General features: G+C 32.9%; 1 protein-coding gene across 7 annotated transcripts in view; it reads left to right on the top strand.

Moving 5' to 3' along the window:
- The window catches only part of CACNA2D1 (calcium voltage-gated channel auxiliary subunit alpha2delta 1), a 486,450-nt gene that overhangs the window by 415,689 nt on the left and 54,225 nt on the right, over nt 1-16,536 (top strand). For all 7 annotated transcript variants that reach the window (XM_039472910.2, XM_074379327.1, XM_074379330.1 and 4 more), the window contains exons 13-18: nt 4,599-4,677; nt 5,581-5,630; nt 6,824-6,913; nt 11,847-11,924; nt 13,733-13,807; nt 14,083-14,157. In XM_039472910.2, coding sequence (XP_039328844.1) covers nt 4,599-4,677; nt 5,581-5,630; nt 6,824-6,913; nt 11,847-11,924; nt 13,733-13,807; nt 14,083-14,157 — 447 coding nt within the window. The remainder of the gene's footprint in view (nt 1-4,598; nt 4,678-5,580; nt 5,631-6,823; nt 6,914-11,846; nt 11,925-13,732; nt 13,808-14,082; nt 14,158-16,536) is intronic.

Here is a 16,536-nt window from a genome sequence, read left to right as displayed (position 1 = left end):
AAACAACTGAAAGCAAAATTATGTGAGTTTATAACTATTAAAAAGCCACAGGAATTTAATGTTTAAGTTTGCTTATTTATTTATTTATTTATTTATTTCCAGAGACAGAATCTCACTCACTCTGTTGCCCAGGCTGGAGTGCAGTGGTGTGATTGAGGATCACTGCAACCTCCCATCTCCCAGATTCAGGCAATTCTCCTGCCTCAGCCCCTTAGGGTAGCTGGGATTACAGGCAGAGCCACCATGACCAGCTAATTTGTGTATTTTTATTAGGCACGGGGCCTTGCTGTATTGCCCAGGCTGGTTTCAAACTCCTGAGCTCAAGTGATCTACCAATCTCGGCCTCTCAAAGTGCTAGGATTACAAGCATGAGCCACCACACCTGGCCTTAAGTTTAATTTTATTACGTCTGCTCCCCAAATTACTATTGCTTTTATGATTGCACTTATATAACTATACATGAATCCAGAATTATAAGACTTTTATTTTCTAGGAATAATACAGTACATAAATTAGCATAGTAAGTATACTTGGCCTAAAAAGTTGTTTAACTCCAGTAAGCATGTCTGCTTATTTAATATTAAATAAAAGATTAAGAATGTACAATGATGTAAGTATAATGAAAGCCCAAATTGCAAAACGCAAGACAACTAATAGCCCAGTTTTGGTGCTGCTCTTACCACGTACTGTAATGAACTTACTGATGTGTTGGATAATACCAAAGTCTGTGTTAGATCCCTCTGGTAAGAAGCAGAAGTCACTCATGTGTCTATTCACTTGTTTTTCATTTAACAAAAATGTTTGTTTTCATTTGTCAGTAAGGCACTACTTTAGATGCTAAATTGTATAATCTCGGAACTTTTGAAACCCAATCCAAAGTTTATTCAATACTAGCTTCCCACAGTATTTCTGTTGAAGACCTGTACTTCAGCATTTTGAAAAATATTTGTCAAAACCATCTGTTAGTGTATATGTCTCGTATGACTATGATGAAAATTTCATAGAAGCAAACATTTTGAAAGAGGAGCCTATCTAAAATCATATATATTAGTTGAGAAACATTTAGCTAATTTTCTAGGAACATTTTACTCAACAGAAAATTTCATGTGCATTTGTTATATGAACCTAGTATTGTGATTATAAAAGTACTACTAGGCAAGAGAAAAGGAATTTTTTTCTCTACAAAAGTTGCCTTAGCCTGGATGTAGACATGCTCTAATGTAAGTGATTTGCTTAAGTGAGAGTTAAGATGAAATATGTAGCTTGTGTGACTACTTATTTTGAGTTACTTTGTGTGTTATTTTGTTTTAGGTAAGATTATGCAAACGTATTTATAAGAACTCTACAAATACACATCTTTGTGAATGTAATTTACCTTAAATTTTGAATTGTGCGTATTTCCAATAATCACTTTATTTTTCTATAACTCCAAAACTATGGCTAAACAGGAACTGTAGGTTTAAAGGAGTAAAAAAGAAACATCAGAAGTGGGATCTCAATCATCTCTATGGACTTTAGGATTGGAATTTAGTTAGTTCATTGAGTGTTCCACATGGTGGCAGTAGTATAGCATGGAATAGGAGGAATGAAACTACAATTCCAAGTGGAAAGTTATGTACACAAAGATTCTTTCAAATTTAATCGATACATTGTATATATGCACTATACAATATGTAGTGTGAATGTTTATGAAATCAGTGAAGTTAAAATTCTTATGTAATTAGCTAAAATGTACAAAGAAAAGTTCAACGATGGCATGGCACTAGGGAATGAAATTTTTTTTATGTTGATTTTTTATTGTCATATAAAGAATGTGTGTACCAGGTACTACAATAGATCCTAAGTTTTGGATGACTTAAACTTTATCTCAACTGAATATATATTTATAAGGTCGTGAGAGAAAAAGCTCTGAGATAATCTATATAATCTATAAAATCATTAAATACGTATGTGCATATGTGTTTGTGTGTGTATGAATACATACATATACATATATATATAAAAACCAAAGATCAAAAATAATCTATTAAATTTTATAAATATTGTAATGGTAAGATACTTGTGTAAATTATAAAAAAAGAAGGTTGCATTTGTAATTAAGATTTTAGTAAACACTTGGAATAAAATTTCAGGAAAATAATGTCTTTAAAAATCTCTACAACAAGGCAAATGAAAATTGAGAAAAGGGGTACAAATCATACATTGATGATATGGGAATGATTCAGTTAGTTAATGCAGCTTACATTTAAGTAGCAAGAACCTATTCGAGAAAAAGAACAAAGAGAGGTTAAAAAAAAGAGCTTATCATGTTTTAAAAACCATAATTAAAGCTGACAGAATGTGCACTACCACCGGCCCTGATCCCAAATACCTTAATTTTGACAACCTCTGAGGTTCCCTGGGAACAAACTCACAGAAGGTAAGTGAAACTTTTATAGCAAAATAAGTAAAGCAACAAGCTGTTTTTTGTTTTTTGGCCTAGTGTTTATTTGGACTATTTGAATGATAACATCAGTCAAATAATCATATGTGTTGATCTAAGTGTTGCCTCGATGTTATTAGAAATGCTTAGCTTCCTGAGATATAGATATAAGATTCATTTCGTCTTGTTTATTTTTTTTACTGAAAAGTATTTTATGAAAAATATTTTACTAGATCATTGTTGTGGTGACAGGAACTTCTAGACAAAGCCATGCTTTGCCTGAAATTTTGAGGTATGGGTTTAAATGTTAGTTATGAGGGAGATCCCCTGGTGCTTTCTGGAGCATCCGGACTTTTTTCCTGACTTGAATTCATTTGATGATTGTTTAGAATATGGGATTTAAATTGAATTATCAGTTAGGGTGGTCAGCCTGCTTATAAAAATATTTCCATTGAGAAGTAAGCTCAACTATGTAAGCAGTAACCCTACATTGAAATTTATAGACAGACCCCAGAAACGGGCCAAATGATGAATTAAAGAAAATGAAACCATTGCATTTGGATTGGGAATTCCTGGAGATAGATTGAGAGAGAAAAAAAAAAAAAACTGTCATTCACTTAGAACCAGTCATTTATTCTTACAATTTGAGATATTTAAAATTCAGATTATGTTCACCATGTGGCCTCTTACATAACCAGCTAAGGCAAACCTAGGTGACGTAGGAGTGGCTCACCTAAAACCTTACAAATGAAACAGCAACTTCCCTATATACATTTCGGGGGCAGGGATTGTTATAATGTGATCTGTGTGGCCAAGTCCAATGAAAGAACAGAGAACATATGTGAAATCTCCTTTGAGATTTGTGCTCTGAAATCATGTGCAATAGTTAAAAGATATAAAACAGTTAGAAAATGTCAGTTCAAATAGTCAACATGAATTAGGGAAAAGCTCTTAACATAGTTCAATTTGGAATTTGAACTCATGGAAAAGTGATTTTCTGCATGTCTATTTTTAGAAATAGCTAAAATATTGAGCTGAGCATATTAGTGTACTTAGATTACTAAATTAGTAAAAATAAATATATATAAAAATCATTTTGTTAAGTATAAGTTGAATCATGGAACTTACTTTCTATACTTTTACACTATTTAAATTCAATGGCTTTCAATAAATATTTAAATTATAAAAACTCTTAACTGATTTTAAAATATTTGCATACTTTATAGCATGTTAGGAACAGTCAATATTCTGTTTCTATTTAAAAATCCTGGAAGCTTAGAATATTTATTTATGTGTGTCAGCCAACTTTTATAGAAAATAAGTAATATACTAACAATATTATAATATGTGCACATCCTAAATATTTCCATGGTGTGAAAATAGCAAATCCATCACAAAGTTTAATTGCCTTAAGCAACTTTAAAGTATAATGAACTTTCTGTATACTTTTTCATCAGCACATACCTATGAAATTGGAAAATAAACTTTTTTGCAGTGACAAGCTATGTAGATAACATGTTATAACCAGGTGAGACAGGTGAAGTGAGGTTGGACCTGAAAGATTTCTTTTATTTTTTGTTTTTGTTTTTCTTTTTTTCTTTTTTTTTAAGACGGAGTTTCGCCCTTGTTGCCCAAGCTGGAGTGCAATGGCATGACTCGGCTCACTGCAACCTCCGCCTCCCGGGTTCAAGCGATTCTCCTGCCTCAGCCTCCCGAATAGCTGAGATTACAGGCGCGTGCCACCATGCCTGTCTAATTTTTTGTATTTGTAGTAGAAATGGGGTTTCACCATGTTAGCTAGGCTGATCTCAAACTCCTGACCTCAGGTGAGTTGCCCGTCTTGGCCTCCCAAAGTGCTGGGATTACAGGTGTGAGCCACTGCGCCCGGCCATGAAAGGTGTATTTTCTATGGATGAAATATTAGTCATGCTCCTGCCTGAGGATTGGAATATGGAACAGAAGACTCAGGTACAAATTTAAGTGTAGCAGCTGACGTCTGTTTGGAATAGGTTATGTGATTTTCCTCTGGTGCCTTCCTGAAGTCTTTACTGGCTTCAGTTTTTCTTATCATATTAATCAATTGGAAAACATGCTTTTCTATAGAAATTTTAGCCAGTTTGTCCATTCAATTAAATTGTAGTCAGCCTAAAGAATACCTCTTTTTCAATTCATCCAGGTACGTGTATTCACGTTTTCAGTTGGCCAACACAATTATGACAGAGGACCTATTCAGTGGATGGCCTGTGAAAACAAAGGTAACATCTGTTTTCTTGACCATATTTTGTAAGAAGAAAAAGAATTTTGGTAGTTGTTGTTAAGTGAACTTATTATTTAAAATAAGCTAAGACTGTAGCTAACTTGTATAAGATTCAGGCAAGAGTAAGATTCTGAACATGTTTCTATAGAGAAAACACGTACAAATTCTGACGTTAGCATTACGTTTTATGAAAATTCAGACATCTGATTAATTTCCACATTCATAAAATAATGTATTAAATGGAATTATACTTAATGCTATATATCAGATATAATCTTACATGAAAATTAGGAAGGAAACAATATCTGAATTTTGTAAACCTTAAATATGAGAGTATGACATATGTATATTTTTCTCTGGGTGGTTAAATTATTGTTTTTGAAAAATATCATACATTCCAGGATAATTCACATGTTGTGCTATGAGCTCATATTATCTTTTTACTGAGAAAGAATGATGTTACTGAGAAAAAAATATGTTAATGTGAAAAATGAACTGTGATACCATGGCAACAAAAAGAACCTAAATTTATTCTGAAAGTTATATTTAAGCAAAGATTTTACATACACATAATAATTATCTATCCATCATGCATCTTTAATAATTTCTCCAATGAAAAAAATATTTTTAATGATACCATATTTCCTATTCCTTTGTAGAACAATACCTTTTTTATAGTATCTAAGAAATGTAGTGAAATTTTTCACAAAGCATGTGTGTTTGTTGTGAAGATCCATTATTTTCTTAATTTTGATATCTTACTATTAGCTCAGTTTTGGAAGTGAAATATATTATTTTTAAAATAAATACTCTCTATGAGATAAAATATTTATAAACTAAAATAATTTTGTGGCCATTTATTATAAAGTAACATTTATATATGAAAATATGTATATTTCAGGTTATTATTATGAAATTCCTTCCATTGGTGCAATAAGAATCAATACTCAGGTATGATTATTTAAAACTTGTTTAAATTATTTTTTCAAGTATAAAATATTTCTCTTCTGGTTTAAATGTGCTCCATATGGAGAAAATTGGTAAGAATGAAAAGATCTATAATCTTACACTTACATTAAAATACTGAGTATCTTGGTGATATATTGTTTTTCATTAACATTGCAAGTGTTTTCAAATACCCAAAACTCAGGTTTAAAAAATGAGTATAGTGTTATTGTCAGATGTTAAAAACATGGTAGAAAATAAATAAATTCAAAATTACTAACAATAAATTTCATGTAATTTGAACTTGGTTCTACTGCAAATAATTTTTAAAAATTTCTTCAAATTGTAGGTACCAAGTGTAAAATTAAACACTAATTATGCTGGACAAATTGAACAATGACCTAAATAACCCTTGTGGATCTGTTTATCTATCTAAAATAAAGTTACAACAGGGAGATAATTTTTCTAACATCCTTCAATGGAAAACACGCCTGATAAATAACTTTTTGTATAATATAGTAATTAAGTTAATTTAAATATTTATTATTTTTAAATAAACATAAATTACTATTAAAATTGCTACCCTGTTTTAAACATAGCTAAGGATCTACAAAATAAACAAAGTCAAAATTTAGCATAAATAACATGGCATTTGAGGAAATGAATACTGAATAAATTGAATGTTGAAATGAAACAGCAGCTGCATTTGAGTCTGATGTCTAGATTTGGCACAGAATTTCCTTTATTTTTTGATGTGTTTAAATGTAGTTTTGAATTTCAGCCAAACAATCTGTGATATGAAAGAAAGTATGTGGCTGCTGTATTATTTTAAATTTGTGCAATTCCATGCAGTAAATCACAGAGACTTAAATAGTTTAGATTAACATGAAACAATTCACAAGGAACGTATTTCTCTTATCATTGGCTATAACACAGAAAAACAATGTTCTGATTGTTACTGGAAAAAAACTGGGGTAGATATATTGTATAAATAATATGTCAAATATTGTTGATTCAAAATATGTAGACATACCACTTACGGAGTTCCCAAAATAGAAATTAACTGATTGTATATTCAATCTCAATAATTTGGATTCTATATTAATTTTAACTTTAGAATATTTTTTCCTGGGTAATTTTTTTTTTCACAGCATTCCTAGTTTTAACCACAACTTTTTTTTTTTTTTTTTCATAAACAGGAATATTTGGATGTTTTGGGAAGACCAATGGTTTTAGCAGGAGACAAAGCTAAGCAAGTCCAGTGGACAAATGTGTACCTGGATGCATTGGTAAGAGGCTGAGTTGTTCAAAGACTGTCATGGCAAAAGCACACGATGATTTCTACTTCTTTTTAGATAACATCTCTATTTTCCTTTTCACTAAACTCCCCCTACCCCCAACAAATTTCTTCTTTCACAAGCTTACTTCCTAGAATTTAGGAAATTGACATAAAAACATAAGACTTGTGTATAGTAGAAAACTACAAATGAAAAGTGCTAGTTTATTGTCTACTTGATCCCTTCATTAAGAATGTAGAATTTCTGACCAGGCACAGTGGCTCACTCCTGTAATCCCAGTACTTTGGGAGGCTGCTGTGGGAGGATCACCTGAGGTCAGCAGTTCAAGACCAGCCTGGCCAACATGGTGAAACCCTGTCTCTACTAGAAAGACAAAAAAATTAGCTGGGCATAGAGGCATATGCCTGTAATCCCAGCTACTCTGGAGGCTGAGGTTACCATAAGCCAAGATCATGTCATTGCACTCTAGCCTGGGTGACAGAGCAAAACTCTGTGTAAAGAAAAAAAAAATGTAGAATTTCCAACCTGGAATGTTGAATACATGGACATTTCTGTCAGTTTTTAAATTTTTAATCTAAAAAAATGCTGAAAGTCTTTGTGAATTAGAATCTATTACTGTAGATTTTGAACAATAATTTTGAAGAAAGTATTTTTAAAGTAGAGGAGCTAGTAGAAGCATGTCTAGCCTCCACAACTATAGCTGGATCTGGTAAATCTCAGGATTACATGTGATTAGATAGGCAAATATTTACACTGTACTGAAATCATCACAAACATCTTCATATATTAACATAATCTCTTGTGCTAGATTCAACCTCAGATTTTTTATGGACATATGTCATTGAGGTATTCAAATCTGGTGTGAAATAACAAACACATGTTAAATTGTCCATGGCACAATTGGCATTTTAGTAAAGATTGTGTGTAAAAGAAGTGGTTTTCCACAAGGGGGTCATTTTGCCCCTCACAAGCCGTTTGGAAAAAATCTCTAGATGTTTTTGATTGCCATGGCTTGAGGGAAGGGATTGCTACTAGCATCTAAAGCAAGCTTGTCCAACCCATGGCCCAGGACAGTCCAACACAGATTTTGAATGTAGCCCAACACAAACTTGCACACTTTCTTAAAACATTACGAGATTTGTTTTGGCTTTTAAAAAAATCTCATCAGCTATTGTTAGTATTAGTGTATTTTATGCGTGGCCCAAGAAAATTCTTTCAATATGGCCCAGGGAAGCTAAAGGATTGGACACCCCTGAGTGGATAGAGGCCTGGGACGCTGTTAAACGTCTTATAATGCACAGGAAAACTGCCTACCACACGTAACAAAGAATTATTCCTCCAAAAATGTTGATAGGGCCAAAGTTGAAAATTTTTTTAATGTAATTTTTATTTTCCTGACATGAAAGTTAGAAATAATAATCACACTTAAGCTTCATTCATATGTTTAGTCTTAATGAGAAGACTTTATTAATGATTTACTGAAATAATATATTTGGAAAGAATCAAAATAATAAGATCTGAAAAATAAATGCTGATTCAGTAACCCTTTTCCCTACTTGGAGTTCAATGATATGTTGTTACTACTTTTCTAAATGTAATGATGAACTCGTAGGGCAAAATGCAGTCCTTTTAGAATTACTTATCATTTGGTTTTTAGAAAATAAACATATACAGGAAGTTAGAAGAAAAATAGGCACTCTTAACAGCAGCCTTGCACATTAAGAAAGATAAAAGGAAGCTTGCTTACCTCAAGCCCTAGCTAAAATTACTGTCCAGTGTTCCTTTTAGACATCACATATTTACTTAAGGTCACATAGTGATCTAAAGCCATGGTCAAAATGTTGCGCTTTCCAAATCCATCACAGGACAGTGTATGATAGGAGGAGTCAATAATTATGCCCTGTTGTGTTTCCTTTGACTGGAAGTTCATTAACCAGCATGTCTGCATTGCTGGCAAGGTTCTTACTGATAGCACAAATGACATTAGGAGGAAGTGTTGGTTCTAAATGCGCTATGCTATAAGCTGGAAAAAAAAAGTGGGGGACGCATGGATTTGCTATCCAATGGACACAGACAGCATTCTTTTTACTGGTTGGAAGATGATAAAGTGACCCTCGTACTCCTAGTTATCTGTCTCTCCACATAGCAGATTAACAATATATATTGGTCAAAAATAAACAGTTATATTAAAAAGGAAAACATAAATATATTTCAAGACCAAATATAATGGATATAACGAGAAAAAGAATTCTGACTTTAAAGAAGACAATCTTTGGGGCAAAGTGGGTTGTGCTTAAGAAAATGGAGACATTTTAGCTGATCATATTAGTGTAAGGTTTTTGTAATTGGTAGTGAAAAGTGAAACCACAGAAAGGGGGCATAGCACAAAAGTTGGGGAAATACTGAGTATATCAAAAGAATGATATCTTGGCCATTTTTGGTGATAAGCGGGGATAAGGACAGACTAAGACAATATTATGGAGGGTTCATTTTAATTAGGAGACAAAGTGAGGCTCTTTATAAAAAGAGATGTGACAGGAGGTGGGCTCTAGAAAATATTTTTTTAATTCCAGAGTGGAAAAATATTGTTTTATTTCTGTCTTATTTTCTAGAGACATATGCAGTGCTCTGAAGTAGAGTACACATTTTTGGTCTTGAATTTTTTGGAGAAAAAATTCAACTTGGGCCCCAGTGAGTTCATTCATAATTATCTTAAATCTAAGATGTTAGTAATCTAGTAACTCACTTTAGGGTATATTTTACCATTTTTAGAAGCAAATTATGGTATGCAATATAAATGCAAAGGAAACAATTACATCCATATCTACCTTGACTTGAACCATGGTAGCCTTTTTAAAACTATGCATATAGATTATAACTCTAATAGACACTTCACCAAATCTTTACTGAATTATCTTTTGCATACCAGTTTTATGAATTAATCTATAGCTTGACTATTCTTGAGGTGGGAGGTTTTCATTGGAAATATTTAATTAAGGATGTTTCATTGTCTAATGTCCTTGGTTAGGACTTTAGATAAAGAGCCAACATGTATATATCATTGTATTAGTCCATTCTCATGCCACTGTGAAAAATACCCAAGACTGGACAATTTATAAAGAAAAGAGGTTTAATTGACTCACAGTTCTATGTGGCCAGGGAGTCCTCAGGAAACTTAGAATCATGGCAGAAGGCACCTTTTCACAGGGCGGCAGGAGAGAGAGTAAGTGCCGAGCGAAGGAGGAAGTCACTTATAAAACCATCGGATCTTGTGAAAAATTACTCAATATCACGAGAATAGCATGGGGGAAACCATCCCGTGATTCAGTTTCCTCTGGATCCCTCCCATAACACGTGGGGATTATGGGAACTACAACTGAACATGAGATTTGGGTGGGAACACATGTACCAAAATATGTATGGTTGTTTCCTTAGTTTTATTTGTTGCAAATAATTTGGTATTTTGGTCTGCTGGAAGCTTCTGTATTGTCTGTCCTCAATTCACTCATCATTCTAGCTGAATTTGGGCTTCCTATGTGCCCAATTATGAACCACAACCTACATAAGATATTTGCTCTCTGATATTAAGAAATATTTTTAATGTTATAATGAATAATGATTCCAAATCCAACTTTATGAACTTGGTTCTGATTCCAGAACTCTGTTCAGAGTTCATGAGATTTGAATTTGGAATCATTCTTCATGAGAAGATTAATAATATTTTCTTATTTAAACAAATTCAAAATTTCAAACAATAACTTATCTTTTAAAGTGATTTTGTTAAAAATGTAGTTTTGACATGAAATAGTGGTTAAAATTTATAATGGATACAGATGTTAGTAATAAAAGCAAATTCTGACTTGAAAATATCAGTTTATTTCAACTAATCTCTATGGATTCATTGAATATAGTCAATGATCTATATGCTGATTAATAGGATGGCATTATTTCTCTTATTTTAAACTCTTCAAACTAGACTTATATTTAATGCTTATCTTTTTTTCATCATTTTACTTTGTCAAAAAGTACTATTTTTATTTATTTATTTTTGAGACAGAGTCTCTGTTGTTCAGGCTGGACAGTGGCGTGATCTCGGCTCCCTACAACCTCCGCCTCCGAAGCTCAAGCAATTCTCCTGCCTCAGCCTGCCGAGTAGCTGGGACTACAGGCATGCGCCAGCATGCCCAGATAATTTTTTGTATTTTTAGGAGGAACAGGGTTGCACCGTGTTAGCCAGGATGGTCTCCATTCCTGACTTCATTATCCGCTCTCCTTGGCCTCCCAAAGTAGTGGGATTATAGGCATGAGCCACCGCACCCGGCCCCCAAAAGTACTATTTATTTTGTTAGCTACTTAGAAGTAGTGTTGCTTCTTCTGAAAAGTATATTTACTTAGAATATCCCAAATGATGCAGTATCAGTAGAATGTTTCCTTTATTTATCAGGTTATTCAACTGCCCGTTTGTCATTTAGCATGAAGTCTTTGGTTTAGGGCACAAAAAATTAAGAATGAGGCTACAAGAAGGGTAGCTAAATAAATCACTTAAAATAATATTTTATTATTACTCTGCTTATAGAGGTCCTGATATTAGGTGAACTATCACTATGAAAAAGGGAGAGGACACAGGGTTACTGAAATGCATTCACACTGTTGACCATTTGTATAAGTTGGTTATTTTTAAAGTTATCTTAGAGTATTATTTTAAATGTTGCATGCTTCAGTAGCTGCCTAATAGGTCCGATTCATTTCCAAGATATTTTCATTGATATTTTAAAAATAAATGTTAATAGGCATTCAAAATGAGTTACTAGTTTTTGTGGCTCTTTATAAAGTAATATGAAATGTAGTCTCGGATATCAAAGGCACTCTGACAAATCTTAAATTATAATTTTAATTTGCCCTTTCTCTCTGAATCTATTTTTAGGAACTGGGACTTGTCATTACTGGAACTCTTCCGGTCTTCAACATAACCGGCCAATTTGAAAATAAGACAAACTTAAAGGTTAAAAGTTAATTGATAAAATTAATAATAATAAATGACAAACTGTGACGTTGAAGCGCAACATGGATAAGATATTTCCATAAGAAAATACATGCAGTGTAACTGTCTTGTGAGCCAGAGGTCAAAGGCAACAGCTGCCTATGCGATAACCACCTGGGAAAAAGGAAATGCAGGTCAAACTCTCTGTTGCCCTAGAGCCAAGATTCAGCTTAACTCTACTTAACTATGACCTGATGAGAACACAAAGTCAGACTGGGAGTAATTATATGATAAATGGACAGTAATGTTGTGTGCACATTTTGAGAATCCATCTGAGATATTAATGGAGTTTAGAAAGAAAAACCCAAAGACCAAAAGCATGGTGATGTTTGTATCAGGTGTACATTGGTATATTTATGAAATCATTCCTCCCCAACTCTCAAACAATAGCTTTTTAAAAATTATCTTGTCACTTAAGGATCTGATTTAAATTAATATTTCTCTTTATTTTTTCTATTCTTAAGGTACAGGAAAAACAATTTCATAGAATGCTTAATTTTTATAGCACTGGTTCTATTGTCAATGCGATAATATGTATGCAAAAAGATGTATCTTATTGTTTATTTGTTAAATGATTTAGATTTTAAATAGGGTTGCATTCCAGTGTTTTAGCTTGATTCAGGAATTTGAGATTTTGAGGTTAAGACTTTTTTAATACTAGAAACTGATTGTATAATGTAGGTGATATTCCTGATTTGAATGGATGTTTATTTCCAGTTTATGGTTTCATGAAGTCTGCTGCACTTAAGTGTTGTTAGGACAGTTATTATATATCTCCATTGAACTCCTTATTTTAATAAGGTGGCCATAGAAAACAGTTACTCCTCTTTGGGGGCCCATTGCCCTTCCTAACTCTGTGCAGGTTCTAAATATTGTAAGTCATAAAGGAGTATTCTGTCTTTCTCATACATGTTCACAAATCTCACTGTGAACTAAGAGACTGCTTCAGTTGGGGAGTTTTTGCTCAGACTAGGATCGATTCGTGGAAAAGAGCATAGTTGTTGGCATAACTTTCTTATTCTGTCTGTACCTACACAAAGTTTAAATGTCTTTGTAATTACTAGATTTGATAATTTTTTTGCAAGCACATTTCAATTTTATTATTTATGTAATTCTATTTGAAACAATAATTTTTAGCTCACAATTTTAATACAACTTGCATCTTTATGTCCCGTAGAAGATGATGATTGCTACTTGCCCCTAAACCTATGATGCCTGTTGCTTGGTATATACAAGTTATTAGCAGCAACTAGAAATAGTGCTTTGAGGATTTTATCACCAGTAAGGTCACATACTTTCAGGACAGTTGCATACACAGGAACTATCGACAGCAAAAACCCAGTGTGTTCTTATTCTATATTGTATAATCTTTAAGCTGGACAGTCTTGTGGTTTCTTAATTACAGTAAACCATAAAGTCAATAAAAACTCACATACATAGACACCCAGCAACAAGGGCTGACTGTACAATAGCAGTGAAAATAAACATTAGAAGAAAAGAGTGTAAGAAGTGTCAAATATTTTTATATGTCTTTTATGTATTTTAGCCTCAATCATGTAGATTTTCTTTGCTAAGTTAAATGATGATGATAAAGTTGTGGAAAACAAAGCTGAGAATCCTTGTAAATTGACACCAAGAGTGCTTCACCCTATATATACATTTAAGCTAATATCGAATATAACCAAAATGCAGGCAGTAGATGAGACTATGATAATTATGTAAAGATATGTAAATTTTTATATAAAATGCCATTTTTGCTCTCATTATAGAACCAGCTGATTCTTGGTGTGATGGGAGTAGATGTATCTTTGGAAGATATTAAAAGATTGACACCACGTTTTACAGTAAGATGAAATTTGCTCATTTGATACCCTTTCGAGTTAAGAACTCTGTACTAATTTAGCTTGGCCATAAAGTACTTAAGTAATTCTCAAAAACTATAGGCAGTTATCTTAGCAAAGGAACTAGATGGTTAAAAGCATCTCTAAAATAAAATGATACCATGTTATCCTTTAACATTCTATAAAATGTGTAATACATTAATATATATATTTTTTCAAGAGCATAGATTTCTAATTGTGACTCAGGGATATCTAACTAAGCGTTTTATTTTTTCCAGCTGTGTCCCAATGGCTATTACTTTGCAATCGATCCTAATGGTTATGTTTTATTACATCCAAATCTTCAGCCAAAGGTAGGTATATAATTTGTTTACAGTGATTAGTGTTTTGTAAAATTAATGATTCATGTTCTTAATAGGATTGTTGTTTTAAAATTTGCTATATAACACTAAATATCGAAGTACAGTGTGTAATGTGGCTCTCTTAGATGACAAGACCACACATTATAATATATGAAAGTGGGAAAGCAGTTTTCATTTTCTGTTACCAATTTAGCTGCACTAATATTTCTATCTCAAAGACAGCTATTATCACCTACTGAGCCTCAATTTCATGCATCCCACTTCTGACTTTGATTTTAAGGCTATAAGATAATAAAAGATACTGCTCTAGACATAGATGGGTGTGAACCTGAAAAATATTAGTAATGCTTAACTTTGTCTGGACCACATTTTCTGTTGCCCTTCTCTTCTGGTAATCATCTCTGCTTTCTGTCTCCTAGAATGTTTCTCTTTCTATTTTAGGATAGGCCCGTAAAGAGATGTAAGAGATTGAATAAGTAAAATTCATGTCATGGGCTTTAGAAATGGAAAGTGTTTATTAATTAGCAAGTTAATCTGAAAGAGATAAAATGCCATAGATGTACCATATTATTCCTAATTTTTATGCCTATTTTCTGAAGGTACCAGATATTTTATTAAAATAAATATCTCATTTGACTCTTCATGAACTGTTTTACAGGGCAATTAACAGCAATATTTATCTAGAAATAAAATTAATCAGTCTTATAATTGTAACTTTATAAGCATCCACTTAGTTATTGTTTAACTTTGAAGATAATATTGAAGATCCTTTAAATCATGCAGATTTAGGCATACTACTTCTTTCTCCCGAGTCATGGATATTTAATGTTAGTCATGTGTTAGAACATACCGCAAGCATGTGAACATACACACATACAAATTTGTGTCATTTAAATACTGTTCAAATTCATAAAAGAACTATTGATATTGAATACAGAAATGCATTAAATATATGTATTTTAATACATTAAATAATATTACATTTTATAATTAATGTCCATTTAATTTTTCTGACTTCAGAACTTATTTTCATATAAAATTCATCATATAATTATTTGTAGTGCATGTAACTGTTGATCACCCTAGTTATGCTTAAATGTGTCTTTTTTTTTTTTTTTTTTTTTTTTTTGGAGACAGAGTTTTTTACTCTGTCACCCAGACTGGAGTGCAGGGTTATAATCTCAGCTCACTGCAACCTCCACCTCCTGGTTCAAGCAATTCTTGCCTCAGCTTCTCGAGTAGCTGGAACTACAGGCATGTGCCACTATGCCTGGCTAATTTTTTTTTTTTTTTTTTTTTTTTTTAAGTAGAGACAGGGTTTCACCGTGTTAGCCAGGATGGTCTCGATCTCTTGACCTCATGATCCACCCACCTTGGCCTCCCAAAGTGCCGGGATTACAGGTGTGAGCCACCATGCCTGGCTAGATTGTTATTTTTATATAAATGTTGCATAAGTACTTTTTCTTGTTGTTATTAAACCATCACAGCTCTTTAAAAGCATATCCTGTTAAATTCCTCTTAAAAGAGTAACTTATGTTTGGCTAATCTTCCTAAGATTTTGCTATAGCTTGAACATTTACCGTTTTATATCTTAAAATTTTTTTTTTGTAATTTTGCAGTGAAGCTGTTTGGGCTTTGTATATCCAATGTATTTTAAATTATAGCTCCCTAACTAAAGTAATTCAAAAGGAATGAAAGTATAATGTGGGCCGGGTGCAGTGGCTCACGCCCATAATCCCAGCACTTTCGGAGGCTGAGGCAGGCGGATCACCTGAGGGCAGGAGTTCCAGACCAGCCTGGCCAACACGGTGAAACTTCATCTCTACTAAAAACACAAAAATTAGCTGGGCATGGTGGTGTGTGCCTGTAATCCTAGCTACTTGGGAGGCTAAGTCAGGAGAATCACTTGAACTTGGGAGGCAGAGGTTGCAGTGAGCCAAGATCATGCCATTGCACTGCAACCTGGGCAATAAGAGCGAAACTCCGTCTCTAAAGAAAAAAAAAAAAAGCATAATGTGATAAATGGTATGAAGAATCTCTACTTTTATCAACATAAAGCTTAACCCTCAACCAAAGGAACTAAAATATATCATAGACAAAAAGAATAAGGAGAATAATGCATGTCTGATGGATATATGTATAAATCTACCATCTAACGGCTGTAATAGTTTAGGTGGTTTTCATCATAAAAGAGAAGTAATAATTTGAAGGTTTTTTCCTTTTCTACATTCTGCTACTAATACCAATATTTATGTAGAAAATATTACTATTTGAATGACATTAACCTGTATTTGGCTCATATTTAAAATAATTCACTAAAATTACAAAGAAAATGTAAATTCTTTAGAAATCTTCATTAAAGCCCAATTG

Source organism: Saimiri boliviensis, chromosome 10, assembly GCF_048565385.1.
Source record: "Saimiri boliviensis isolate mSaiBol1 chromosome 10, mSaiBol1.pri, whole genome shotgun sequence".
Taxonomy (NCBI): Eukaryota; Metazoa; Chordata; class Mammalia; order Primates; family Cebidae; genus Saimiri; species Saimiri boliviensis.
The sequence above is the reverse complement of the archived record's forward strand: the minus strand, read 5'-3'. Positions and strand labels throughout refer to the sequence as shown.